Below are 14964 nucleotides of genomic sequence, written 5' to 3' on the forward strand. Positions count from 1 at the left end.
GTCCTAATCCTGACCTGTACCTCACCCTGTCCTGAACCTGACCTGTACCTCTGTCCTAATCCTGACCTGTACATCTGTCCTCTCCTAATCCTGACCTGTACATCTGTCCTCTCCTAATCCTGACCTGTACCTCTCTCATAATCCTGACCTGTACCTCTCTCCTAATCCGGACCTGTACCTCTCTCCTAATCCTGACCTGTACCTCTGTCCTGTCCTAATCCTGACCTGTACCTCTCTCCTAATCCTGACCTGTACCTCTGTCCTAATCCTGACCTGTAACTCTGTCCTGTCCTAATCCTGACCTGTACCTCTGTCCTAATCCTGACCTGTACCTCTGTCCTAATCCTGACCTGTACCTCTGTCCTAATCCTGACCTGTACCTCTGTCCTAATCCTGACCTGTACCTCTGTCCTAATCCTGACCTGTACCTCTCTCCTAATCCTGACCTGTACCTCACCTTGTCCTAAACCTGACCTGTACCTCTCTCCTAATCCTGACCTGTACCTCACCCTGTCCTAATCCTGACCTGTACCTCACCCTGTCCTGAACCTGACCTGTACCTCTGTCCTAATCCTGACCTGTACATCTGTCCTCTCCTAATCCTGACCTGTACCTCTGTCCTAATCCGGACCTGTACCTCTGTCCTAATCCGGACCTGTACCTCTCTCCTAATCCTGACCTGTACCTCTGTCCTGTCCTAATCCTGACCTGTACCTCTGTCCTAATCCTGACCTGTACCTCTGTCCTAATCCTGACCTGTACCTCTGTCCTAATCCTGACCTGTACCTCTGTCCTAATCCTGACCTGTACCTCTGTCCTAATCCTGACCTGTACCTCTGTCCTAATCCTGACCTGTACCTCTGTCCTGTCCTAATCCTGACCTGTACCTCTGTCCTAATCCTGACCTGTACCTCTGTCCTAATCCTGACCTGTACCTCTGTCCTAATCCTGACCTGTACCTCTGTCCTAATCCTGACCTGTACCTCTGTCCTAATCCTGACCTGTACCTCTGTCCTAATCCTGACCTGTACCTCTGTCCTAATCCTGACCTGTACCTCTGTCCTAATCCTGACCTGTACCTCTGTCCTCTCCTAATCCTGACCTGTACCTCTGTCCTCTCCTAATCCTGACCTGTACCTCTGTCCTGTCCTAATCCTGACCTGTACCTCTGTCCTAATCCTGACCTGTACCTCTGTCCTAATCCTGACCTGTACCTCTGTCCTAATCCTGACCTGTACCTCTGTCCTAATCCTGACCTGTACCTCTGTCCTAATCCTGACCTGTACCTCTGTCCTAATCCTGACCTGTACCTCTCTCCTAATCCTGACCTGTACCTCTCTCCTAATCCTGACCTGTACCTCTCTCCTAATCCTGACCTGTACCTCTCTCCTAATCCTGACCTGTACCTCTGTCCTGTCCTAATCCTGACCTGTACCTCTGTCCTGTCCTAATCCTGACCTGCACCTCTGTCCTGTCCTAATCCTGACCTGCACCTCTGTCCTGTCCTAATCCCGACCTGTACCTCTGTCCTGTCCTAATCCTGACCTGTACCTCTGTCCTGTCCTAATCCTGACCTGTACCTCTGTCCTGTCCTAATCCTGACCTGTACCTCTCTCCTAATCTGTACCTCTGTCCTGTCCTCAACCTGACCTGTACCCCTGTCCTAATCCTGACCTGTACCTCACCCTGTCCTGAACCTGACCTGTACCTCTGTCCTAATCCTGACCTGTACCTCTCTCCTAATCCTGACCTGTACCTCTGTCCTAATCCTGACCTGTACCTCTGTCCTGTCCTAATCCTGACCTGTACCTCTGTCCTAATCCTGACCTGTACCTCTGTCCTGTCCTAATCCTGACCTGTACCTCTGTCCTAATCCTGACCTGTACCTCTGTCCTGTCCTAATCCTGACCTGTACCTCTGTCCTGTCCTAATCCTGACCTGTACCTCTGTCCTGTCCTAATCCTGACCTGTACCTCTGTCCTGTCCTAATCTTGACCTGTACCTCTGTCCTAATCCTGACCTGTACCTCTGTCCTAATCCTGACCTGTACCTCTGTCCTAATCCTGACCTGTACCTCTGTCCTAATCCTGACTTGTACCTCTGTCCTAATCCTGACCTGTACCTCTGTCCTAATCCTAACCTGTACCTCTGTCCTAATCCTAACCTGTACCTCTGTCCTAACCCTGACCTGTACCTCTATCCTGTCCTGATCTGTACCTTTCCCTGATCTGTACCTCTGTCCTGTCCTAATCCAGACCTGTACCTCTCCCTGTCCTAAACCTGACCTGTACCTCTGTCCTAATCCTGACCTGTACCTCTGTCCTGTCCTAATCCTGACCTGTACCTCTGTCCTCTCCTAACACTGACCTGTACCTCTGTCCTGTCCTAATCCTGACCTGTACCTCTGTCCTGTCCTAATCTGTACCTCTGTCCTAATATGTACCTCTGTCCTAATCTGTACCTTTCTCTTGTCCTAATCCTGATCTGTACCTCTCTCTTGTCCTAATCCTGAGCTGTACCTCTGTCCTGTCCTAATCCTGATCTGTACCTCTGTCCTGTCCTAATCTGTACCTCTGTCCTGTCCTAATCTGTACCTCTGTCCTGTCCTAATCTGTACCTCCCTCTTGCCCTAATCTGTACCTCCCTCTTGTCCTAATCTGTACCTCCCTCTTGCCCTAATCTGTACCTCTCTCTTGTCCTAATCTGTACCTCTGTCCTGTCTTAATCTGTACCTCTGTCCTGTCCTAATCTGTACCTATGTCCTGTCCTAATCCTGATCTGTACCTCTGTCCTGTCCTAATCTGTATCTCCCTCTTGTCCTAATCTGTACCTCTCCCTGATCTGTACCTCTGTCCTGTCCTAATCTGTACCTATGTCCTGTCCTAATCCTGATCTGTACCTCTGTCCTGTCCTAATCTGTATCTCCCTCTTGTCCTAATCTGTACCTCTCCCTGATCTGTACCTCTGTCCTGTCCTAACCCCACTTTACGTGTCTCCTCTACAGTAAACTCCTGAGGAAGAAGGAGGACAGAGGTGGCAGTTCAACCACCCAGAACACCAACAGCCTGCCCAAATATAAGAAGGTCAAAGAGGTGTGTCAACAGGCAGAGTTCCAGACACCTTGTGAACAGCCTGGACAGGTATTTGTGTACAGACACAGACACACACACAGACAGGCAGACATTCACTAAAGTGATCTCGTGATCTCACATGCTATATAAAGAACCTGGGAGTTCCCCCCAACATACTGACAAGTTAGAGTTTATTCCAGAAACAGTTTTTGCCAGTGGTCATGAAGTAGAAATCCTGCATTGTAGTCAGTCTTAGCCATAGCAGACAGCATATACACTAAGTGGCCAGTTTATTAGGTACGTCAATCTCGTTACGGGTCGGACCCTCCTTTGCCTCCAGAACAGCCTGAATTTTTTGTGTCATGGAAGTGTTGCTCGATTGGTATCAAGGGACCTAACGTGTGCCAGGAAAACATTCTCCACACCATTACACCACCCGCCTGTACCGTTGACACCAGGCAGGATGGGGTACATGGACTCATGCTGCTAACGCCACTTCCTGACTCTGCCATGACGCAACAGGAACCCAGGAGTTATCCAGTGTTGGTGACTCTGCCATGACGCAACAGGAACCCAGGAGTTATCCAGTGTTGGTGACTCTGCCATGACGCAACAGGAACCCAGGAGTTATCCAGTGTTGGTGACTCTGCCATGACGCAACAGGAACCCAGGAGTTATCCAGTGTCGGTGACTCTGCCATGACGCAACAGGAACCCAGGAGTTATCCAGGGTTGGTGACTCTGTCATGACGCAACAGGAACCCAGGAGTTATCCAGTGTCGGTGACTCTGCCATGACGCAACAGGAACCCAGGAGTTATCCAGGGTTGGCGACTCTGCCATGACGCAACAGGAACCCAGGAGTTATCCAGGGTTGGTGACTCTGTCATGACGCAACAGGAACCCAGGAGTTATCCAGTGTTGGTGACTCTGTCATGACGCAACAGGAACCCAGGAGTTATCCAGTGTTGGTGACTCTGTCATGACGCAACAGGAACCCAGGAGTTATCCAGGGTTGGTGACTCTGCCATGACGCAACAGGAACCCAGGAGTTATCCAGTGTTGGTGACTCTGCCATGACGCAACAGGAACCCAGGAGTTATCCAGTGTCGGTGACTCTGCCATGACGCAACAGGAACCCAGGAGTTATCCAGTGTTGGTGACTCTGTCATGACGCAACAGGAACCCAGGAGTTATCCAGTGTTGGTGACTCTGTCATGACGCAACAGGAACCCAGGAGTTATCCAGTGTTGGTGACTCTGTCATGACGCAACAGGAACCCAGGAGTTATCCAGTGTTGGTGACTCTGTCATGACGCAACAGGAACCCAGGAGTTATCCAGTGTTGGTGACTCTGCCATGACGCAACAGGAACCCAGGAGTTATCCAGTGTTGGTGACTCTGTCATGACGCAACAGGAACCCAGGAGTTATCCAGTGTCGGTGACTCTGCCATGACGCAACAGGAACCCAGGAGTTATCCAGTGTTGGTGACTCTGTCATGACGCAACAGGAACCCAGGAGTTATCCAGTGTTGGTGACTCTGTCATGACGCAACAGGAACCCAGGAGTTATCCAGTGTTGGTGACTCTGCCATGACGCAACAGGAACCCAGGAGTTATCCAGTATTGGCGACTCTGCCATGACGCAACAGGAACCCAGGAGTTATCCAGGGTTGGTGACTCTGTCATGACGCAACAGGAACCCAGGAGTTATCCAGTGTTGGTGACTCTGCCATGACGCAACAGGAACCCAGGAGTTATCCAGGGTTGGTGACTCTGTCATGACGCAACAGGAACCCAGGAGTTATCCAGGGTTGGTGACTCTGCCATGACGCAACAGGAACCCAGGAGTTATCCAGTGTTGGTGACTCTGTCATGACGCAACAGGAACCCAGGAGTTATCCAGGGTTGGTGACTCTGTCATGACGCAACAGGAACCCAGGAGTTATCCAGTGTTGGTGACTCTGTCATGACGCAACAGGAACCCAGGAGTTATCCAGTGTTGGTGACTCTGTCATGACGCAACAGGAACCCAGGAGTTATCCAGGGTTGGTGACTCTGTCATGACGCAACAGGAACCCAGGAGTTATCCAGGGTTGGTGACTCTGCCATGACGCAACAGGAACCCAGGAGTTATCCAGGGTTGGTGACTCTGTCATGACGCAACAGGAACCCAGGAGTTATCCAGTGTTGGTGACTCTGCCATGACGCAACAGGAACCCAGGAGTTATCCAGGGTTGGTGACTCTGTCATGACGCAACAGGAACCCAGGAGTTATCCAGGGTTGGTGACTCTGCCATGACGCAACAGGAACCCAGGAGTTATCCAGTGTTGGTGACTCTGTCATGACGCAACAGGAACCCAGGAGTTATCCAGGGTTGGCGACTCTGTCATGACGCAACAGGAACCCAGGAGTTATCCAGTGTTGGTGACTCTGTCATGACGCAACAGGAACCCAGGAGTTATCCAGTGTCGGTGACTCTGCCATGACGCAACAGGAACCCAGGAGTTATCCAGTGTCGGTGACTCTGCCATGACGCAACAGGAACCCAGGAGTTATCTAGTGTTGGTGATGGGGTGCCCACTGGAGCCGCTTCTACTTGTTTTTTAGCTGATAGGAACCCGGTGTGGTCGTCTGCTGCAATAGCCCATCTGTGACAAGGACCGACCAGTTGTGCGTTTCTGAGATGCCGTTCTGCACACCATTGTTGTCCTGCAACGTTATTTGAGCCGTTTGTGGCCCGCCTGTTAGCTTGCACCATTCTCGCCGTTCTCCTTCGACGTCTCTCTCGTCAACGAGCTGTTTTCGCCCACAGGACTGGCGCTGACTGGATGTTTATTGTTGGTCGCACCGTTCTCAGTAAACCCTAGACACGGTCATGCGGGAAAAGCCCAGGAGGCCGGCCTATTTCGGAGATATTTGAACACGGCACGTCTGGCACCGTGATCATACCAAGCTGAAGGTTGCTTAGGTCACTCGTCCATTCTAACATTCAATGGAACAGTAACTGAATGCCTGTCTGCCTGATTTATATAGCCAACCACAGACACGTCTCTAGGAGCACACTGTTTTGGCGAACAGGGTCGTGTACGTAATAAACTGCCTTGACACGTTGCGTCTGTGTGCCATTCAGAGGGTGAATGGGCAAGACAAAATATTTAGGTGCTTTTGAAAAGGGGGTAACGGTAGTAGGCACATCGGTTTGAGTGTGTCGAGAACTGCAATGCTATTTTTCACCCTAAAAACAGTTTCCAATTGTGTATCCAACCACCCAAAGGACATCCAGCCAACTTGACAACTGTGGAAAGCATTGAGACAACATGGGGCCCAGTATCCCTGTGGAACGCTTTCAACATCTTGTAGAGTCAACATGGGGCCCAGTATCCCTGTGGAACGCTTTCCACACCTTGTAGAGTAAACATGGGGCCCAGTATCCCTGTGGAACGCTTTCCACACCTTGTAGAGTCAACATGGGGCCCAGTATCCCTGTGGAACGCTTTCCACACCTTGTAGAGTCAACATGGGGCCCAGTATCCCTGTGGAACGCTTTCCACACCTTGTAGAGTCAACATGGGGCCAGTATCCCTGTGGAACGCTTTCCACACCTTGTAGAGTCAACATGGGGCCAGTATCCCTCTGGAACGCTTTCCACACCTTGTAGAGTCAACATGGGGCCATTATCCCTGTGGAACACTTTCCACACCTTGTAGAGTCAACATGGGGCCAGTATCCCTGTGGAACACTTTCCACACCTTGTAGAGTAAACATGGGGCCCAGTATCCCTGTGGAACACTTTCCACACCTTGTAGAGTCAACATGGGGCCAGTATCCCTGTGGAACGCTTTCCACACCTTGTAGAGTAAACATGGGGCCCAGTATCCCTGTGGAACGCTTTCCACACCTTGTAGAGTCAACATGGGGCCCAGTATCCCTGTGGAACGCTTTCCACACCTTGTAGAGTCAAGATGGGGCCAGTATCTCTGTGGAACGCTTTCCACACCTTGTAGAGTAAACATGGGGCCCAGTATCCCTGTGGAACGCTTTCCACACCTTGTAGAGTCAACATGGGGCCAGTATCCCTGTGGAACACTTTCCACACCTTGTAGAGTCAACATGGGGCCAGTATCCCTGTGGAACACTTTCAACACCTTGTAGAGTCAACATGGGCCAGTATCCCTGTGGAACGCTTTCCACACCTTGTAGAGTCAACATGGGGCCCAGTATCCCTGTGGAACGCTTTCCACACCTTGTAGAGTCAACATGGGGCCAGTATCCCTGTGGAACACTTTCAACACCTTGTAGAGTCAACATGGGCCAGTATCCCTGTGGAACGCTTTCCACACCTTGTAGAGTCAACATGGGCCAGTATCCCTGTGGAACGCTTTCAACACCTTGTAGAGTCAACATTGGCCAGCATCCCTGTGGAACGCTTTCAACACCTTGTAGAGTCAACATGGGCCAGTATCCCTGTGGAACGCTTTCCACACCTTGTAGAGTCAACATGGGCCAGTATCCCTGTGGAACTCTTTCAACACCTTGTAGAGTCCCACGTCCCGACGAATTGAGGCTGTTCTGAGGACAAAAAGGTGTTCCTAATGTTTTGTACACTCAGTGTATATAGGGTACAAATGTGGTATAAAGTAGTGCACTGTGTAGGGAATAGGGAGCCATAGGGCTCTGGTCTAAAGTAGTGGACTGTGGGGAATAGGGAGCCATCGGGCTCTGGTCTAAAGTAGTGCACCGTGTAGGGAATAGGGTACCTTTGGGCTCTGGTCTAAAGTAGTGGACTGTGGGGAATAGGGAGCCATCGGGGTCTGGTCTAAAGTAGTGCACTGTGGGGAATAGGGAGCCATAGGGCTCTGGTATAAAGTAGTGCACTGTGTAGGGAATAGGGAGCCATATGGCTCTGGTATAAAGTAGTGCACTGTGTAGGGAATAGGGAGCCATAGGGCTCTGGTATAAAGTAGTGCACTGTGTAGGGAATAGGGAGCCATAGGGCTCTGGTATAAAGTAGTGCACTGTGGGGAATAGGGAGCCATAGGGCTCTGGTATAAAGTAGTGCACTGTGTAGGGAATAGGGAGCCATAGGGCTCTGGTATAAAGTAGTGCACTGTGTAGGGAACAGGGAGCCATAGGGCTCTGGTATAAAGTAGTGCACTGTGGGGAATAGGGAGCCATAGGGCTCTGGTATAAAGTAGTGCACTGTGTAGGGAATAGGGAGCCATAGGGCTCTGGTATAAAGTAGTGCACTGTGGGGAATAGGGAGCCATAGGGCTCTGGTCTAAAGTAGTGCACTGTGTAGGGAATAGGGAGCCATAGGGCTCTGGTATAAAGTAGTGCACTGTGTAGGGAATAGGGAGCCATAGGGCTCTGGTCTAAAGTAGTGCACTGTGTAGGGAATAGGGAGCCATAGGGCTCTGGTCTAAAGTAGTGGACTGTGTAGGGAATAGGGAGCCATAGGGCTCTGGTATAAAGTAGTGCACTGTGTAGGGAATAGGGAGCCGTAGGGCTCTGGTATAAAGTAGTGCACTGTGGGGAATAGGGAGCCATAGGGCTCTGGTATAAAGTAGTGCACTGTGGGGAATAGGGAGCCATAGGGCTGTGGTCTAAAGTAGTGCACTGTGTAGGGAATAAGGAGCCATAGGGCTCTGGTATAAAGTAGTGCACTGTGGGGAATAGGGAGCCATTGGGCTCTGGTCTAAAGTAGTGCACTGTGTAGGGAATAGGGAGCCATAGGGCTCTGGTCTAAAGTAGTGCACTGTGTAGGGAATAGGGAGCCATAGGGCTCTGGTCTAAAGTAGTACACTGTGTAGGGAATAGGGAGCCATAGGGCTCTGGTATAAAGTAGTGCACTGTGTAGGGAATAGGGAGCCATAGGGCTCTGGTCTAAAGTAGTGCACTGTGTAGGGAATAGGGAGCCATAGGGCTCTGGTCTAAAGTAGTGCACTGTGTAGGGAATAGGGAGCCATAGGGCTCTGGTCTAAAGTAGTGCACTGTGTAGGGAATAGGGAGCCATAGGGCTCTGGTATAAAGTAGTGCACTGTGTAGGGAATAGGGAGCCATAGGGCTCTGGTATAAAGTAGTGCACTGTGTAGGGAATAGGGAGCCGTTTTGGAAGCAACGTCGACAGACAGCCGTAACTCAAATAGCCGCTTACCACAATCCTACAGTAATTGGACATTTGAGCTATGTTTGAAAATGGGACTAATGTCTGGATGGTTCCCAGGCCCATTAAAGGGGGTGGCAGACCACACACACACACACACACACACACACACACACATGCAACCAGCCACCAACCATCAAACCTGAACAATACTAATTGGCCCAATGTTCAGGTAGCACTCAGCAGTGCTTTCTGAGGCTAATGTGAACCAAACACTTTTTTAAATTTAGCCCTTAAGTGTGCACACGTAACACTCAATCACTTATTAAAGAGAGAGAAGGGGGAAATGGACTTGTTCTCTGGTGTGTACAGTGTGTGTAGCCAGCGTATGCAGCCAATATATTGTAACGGTTTTGACTTGAGGTTATTATTTATAGGGGTGCCAGGTAGGTTGTGCCTACCAGAGAAAACATTGGTTTCTCCTTTTGGTTTGGGAGGGAATGAGTCCCATCTGGTCCGTCAAGTCTACACCAATACAAAGGACTTGTGTAAAAGACAGGATGGAAATAAACTTTTCATAAACCCTTAAAACATTGGAAAGAACTTCAAAAACAACTATTCTTTTAGTTGGGTTGTATTACCAACATAAATGATTACACACACACACACACACACACACACACACACACACACACACACACACACACACACACACACACACACACACACACACACACACACACACACACACACACACACACACACACACACACACACACACACACACACACACACACACACACACACACACACACACACACACACACACACACACACACACACACACACACACACACACACAATGAGTTCTGGTTCCTCCAGAAATGTCCTGTACCTCGGTCCTAAAAAGAGTCCAGCCCATTAAAGGAGTTCAGGGAACTCAAGTGACCTTTGTCACGCAATGTTTGTCCGTTCATTCAAGTGTAGCGTAAACTCAGTATCAAATCATACAATCAATATAACAATTATTTTACCACACAACTTTCAAGAGTATCATCTCTTAAAGTCCTCAACTACAACTAACTGCATAAATAATCACAGTATACATCACATCAAAACAAATGAAATACCGTATACAAAAAGGTTGTAGTCAGTCGGTCAGTCAGACAATCCAATCCGCCAATAGATCTCCAGCGGAGAAAGGCCACGAAGAATGAAGTCCATGGACGCAAAGAGTGGATCCGATCCTGGGTAAACTCTCTTAGGCTACAAAACACACGTTTAACGGCATAGAGAAGCTTCAGAACTGAGGGTTGAACACATCCGCAGTCACGTCTCCATCACAACCCCACTTTTGCGCAGCTGATGCTGGCTATTTAATTGGGAATTAAAGGGAAAGCGCCCTATTGGAAGGAGATGCACTGAGACGGTTCAGAAAAATTCAGGGCCGTCACAATATGCCTAGTTATAACACGTAAATGTAGGGGTTTAGTACACACACACACACACACACACACACACACACACACACACACACACACACACACACACACACACACACACACACACACACACACACACACACACACATCAAAGCAAGAGTGACTATAAAACACAACTAGCTTCAGTATTGATTATTGATTAGATATGCAGACCGGTGAAGTCTATTGATTAATCAACATTCGTCACAGATTCTGTCTAGTCCTGCTGACACATAAAACATCAATTTCATCTTCATCATCTAGAGTGCATCCTCAATGGCACACTATTCCCTATATAGCACATCACTTCTAACTCGGCAAGTGAGTTAAGAACAAATTCTTATTTTCATAATGACTGCCTACCTCTGGCCAAACCCTAACCCGGACCACACTGGGCTGCAGTAAGAACCATGACTGAGGATAAGGCTGCAATAAGAACCATGACTGAGGAGAAGGCTGCAGTAAGAACCATGACTGAGGATAAGGCTGCAATAAGAACCATGACTGAGGATAAGGCTGCAGTAAGAACCATGACTGAGGATAAGGCTGTAGTAAGAACCATGACTGAGGATAAGGCTGCAATAAGAACCATGACTGAGGATAAGGCTGCAGTAAGAACCATGACTGAGGATAAGGCTGAGGATAAGGCTGTAGTAAGAACCATGACTGAGGATAAGGCTGTAGTAAGAACCATGACTGAGGATAAGGCTGAGGATAAGGCTGTAGTAAGAACCATGACTGAGGATAAGGCTGCAATAAGAACCATGACTGAGGATAAGGCTGCAATAAGAACCATGACTGAGGATAAGGCTGTAGTAAGAACCATGACTGAGGATAAGGCTGTAGTAAGAACCATGACTGAGGATAAGGCTGCAATAAGAACCATGACTGAGGATAAGGCTGCAATAAGAACCATGACTGAGGATAAGGCTGCAATAAGAACCATGACTGAGGATAAGGCTGCAATAAGAACCATGACTGAGGATAAGGCTGAGGATAAGGCTGTAGTAAGAACCATGACTGAGGATAAGGCTGCAGTAAGAACCATGACTGAGGATAAGGCTGTAGTAAGAACCATGACTGAGGATAAGGCTGCAGTAAGAACCATGACTGAGGATAAGGCTGAGGATAAGGCTGTAGTAAGAACCATGACTGAGGATAAGGCTGCAATAAGAACCATGACTGAGGATAAGGCTGCAATAAGAACCATGACTGAGGATAAGGCTGTAGTAAGAACCATGACTGAGGAGAAGGTTGCAGTTGGGTGCAGTTATTTTTCTTACCCAGAAGATGTCGCTCTAACATTGTTTATTTATTAATATTTTTTTTACCTTTATTTAACCAAGGCAAGTCAGTTAAGAACAAATTCTTATTTACAATTACGGCCTACCGGGGAACAGTGGGTTAACTGCCTTGTTCAGTGTCAGAACGACAGATTTTTTTACCGTGTCAGCTCAGGGATTCGATCCAGCAACCTTTCGGTTACTGGCACAACGCTCTAACCACCAGGCTACCTGCCACCTCTACACTCTAACCACTAGGCTACCTGCCACCTCTACACTCTAACCACTAGACTACCTGCCACCTCTACACTCTAACCACTAGGCTACCTGCCACCTCTACACTCTAACCACTAGGCTACCTGCCACCTCTACACTCTAACCACCAGGCTACCTGCCACCTCTACACTGTCTACTGTCTCCTGAAGTCCACGATCAGCTCCGTCATTTGGTTGACATTGAGGGAGAGGTTATTTTCGAGAGAGAGAGAGAGAGAGAGAGAGAGAGAGAGAGAGAGAGAGAGAGAGAGAGAGAGAGAGAGAGAGAGAGAGACTAAGCGAAAGAGAGACTAAGCGAAAGAGAGACTAAGCGAAAGAGAGACTAAGCGAAAGAGAGACTAAGCGAAAGAGAGACTAAGCGAAAGAGAGACTAAGCGAAAGAGAGACTAAGCGAAAGAGAGACAGAGGGAGAGAGAGACTAAGCGAAAGAGAGACAGAGGGAGAGAGAGACTAAGCGAAAGAGAGACTAAGCGAAAGAGAGACTAAGCGAAAGAGAGACAGAGGGAGAGAGAGACTAAGCGAAAGAGAGACAGAGGGAGAGAGAGACTAAGCGAAAGAGAGACAGAGGGAGAGAGAGACTAAGCGAAAGAGAGACAGAGGGAGAGAGAGACTAAGCGAAAGAGAGACAGAGGGAGAGAGAGACTAAGCGAAAGAGAGACAGAGGGAGAGAGAGACTAAGCGAAAGAGAGACTAAGCGAAAGAGAGACAGAGGGAGAGAGAGACTAAGCGAAAGAGAGACAGAGGGAGAGAGAGACTAAGCGAAAGAGAGACAGAGGGAGAGAGAGAGAGAGAGAGAGACTAAGCGAAAGAGAGACAGAGGGGGAGAGAGAGAGAGAGACTAAGCGAAAGAGAGACAGAGGGGGAGAGAGAGAGAGACTAAGCGAAAGAGAGACAGAGGGGAGAGAGAGAGAGAGAGAGACTAAGCGAAAGAGAGACAGACAGACAGACAGACAGACAGACAGACAGACAGACAGACAGAGCAAGACACTAAGAGAAAGAGAGACAGAGGGGGAGTGAGAGAGTTTTAGAATGAGTTCAAGACAGCAGAGTGAACCAGTTCATTTCATGCTGGTTCTGGATCATCTTCTTCTTCAGGATTCTGTTTCTTTCCCACACCGTCAGTCTGTGATCTGGTTGTCTGTCTTGTCGGTCGGCCTGCCTACGTGTTGTTCTGACAGGAAACAGACAAAGAATAGGGTTCCATTTCAGATGCAACAAATGACTTTAAAGACCTTCACATTAGAGGAGAGGAGTAAAAGCATATCTCTTCCACCACTAATATAACCGACTTCTCTTTGTCCTTGTCTCTCCTCTCCAGAAGTGGCACTGTGTGGAGGAGATCACTGGGAAGTGGCGGATCCATAAGTGTAAAGGAGGTGGACTGAAGGAAGGCCCTAGGAAGAGGGCCCCCAGCCTGAGGCCTCACGGCAGCTACAACAGTAGGGAGAGAGAACCCTGCGACTGTGGTCTTGACCGACCGGGACGCTCACACCGCCAGTTCACACCCTCCTCTGGAGAACCAGGTGAGATGGAGATGGGGACAGGGGGAGTGGATGAGGCTGATGCTGGGGCCAGGGATGAGCGCTGGAGTGGTGAGATGGAGATGAGGACAAGGGGACAGGGGGAGTGGATGAGGCTGATGCTGGGGCCAGGGATGAGGGCTGGAGTGGTGAGATGGAGATGGGGACAGGGGGAGTGGATGAGGCTGGGGAACCAGAATTGGATCAGAATGACCATAGAATACTAATGGACAAAATATCATTATCATGGACGGGTTATCTAAGAGACAGTTTCTGGGGGATCGGGGATGGTGATGGGGTTATCTAAGAGACAGTTTCTGGGGGACCGGGGATGGTGATGGAGTTATAAGGGGTTATCTAAGAGACAGTTTCTGGGGGACCGGGGATGGTGATGGGGTTATCTAAGAGACAGTTTCTGGGGGACCGGTGATGGAGCTGGGGTTATAAGGGGTTATCTAAGAGACAGTTTCTGGGGGACCGGGGATGGTGATGGGGTTATCTAAGAGACAGTTTCTGGGGGACCGGGGATGGTAATGGGGTTATCTAAGAGACAGTTTCTGGGGGACCGGGGATGGTGATGGGGTTATAAGGGGTTATCTAAGAGACAGTTTCTGGGGGACAGGGGATGGTGATGGGGTTATCTAAGAGACAGTTTCTGGGGGACCGGGGATGGGGATGGGGTTATCTAAGAGACAGTTTCTGGGGGACCGGGGATGGAGCTGGGGTTATAAGGGGTTATCTAAGAGACAGTTTCTGGGGGATCGGGGATGGTGATGGGGTTATCTAAGAGACAGTTTCTGGGGGACCGGGGATGGGGATGGGGTTATCTAAGAGACAGTTTCTGGGGGACCGGGGGATGGAGCTGGGGTTATAAGGGGTTATCTAAGAGACAGTTTCTGGGGGACCGGGGATGGGGATGGAGTTATCTAAGAGACAGTTTCTGGGGGATCGGGGATGGTGATATCTAAGAGACAGTTTCTGGGGGACTGGGGATGGTGATGGAGTTATCTAAGAGACAGTTTCTGGGGGACTGGGGATGGTGATGGAGTTATCTAAGAGACAGTTTCTGGGGGATCGGGGATGGTGATGGGGTTATCTAAGAGACAGTTTCTGGGGGACTGGGGATGGTGATGGAGTTATCTAAGAGACAGTTTCTGGGGGATCGGGGATGGTGATGGGGTTATCTAAGAGACAGTTTCTGGGGGACCGGGGATGGTGATGGGGTTATC

The 14964-nt window shown here is 49.4% G+C and overlaps 1 protein-coding gene across 2 annotated transcripts in view; it reads left to right on the plus strand.

Moving 5' to 3' along the window:
- The window catches only part of LOC118380729 (extracellular sulfatase Sulf-1-like), a 111934-nt gene that overhangs the window by 73276 nt on the left and 23694 nt on the right, over positions 1 to 14964 (plus strand). For both annotated transcript variants that reach the window (XM_052484026.1, XM_052484025.1), the window contains exons 10-11: positions 3005 to 3140; positions 13534 to 13738. In XM_052484026.1, coding sequence (XP_052339986.1) covers positions 3005 to 3140; positions 13534 to 13738 — 341 coding nt within the window. The remainder of the gene's footprint in view (positions 1 to 3004; positions 3141 to 13533; positions 13739 to 14964) is intronic.

This window comes from Oncorhynchus keta, chromosome 28, assembly GCF_023373465.1.
Source record: "Oncorhynchus keta strain PuntledgeMale-10-30-2019 chromosome 28, Oket_V2, whole genome shotgun sequence".
NCBI lineage: Eukaryota > Metazoa > Chordata > Actinopteri > Salmoniformes > Salmonidae > Oncorhynchus > Oncorhynchus keta.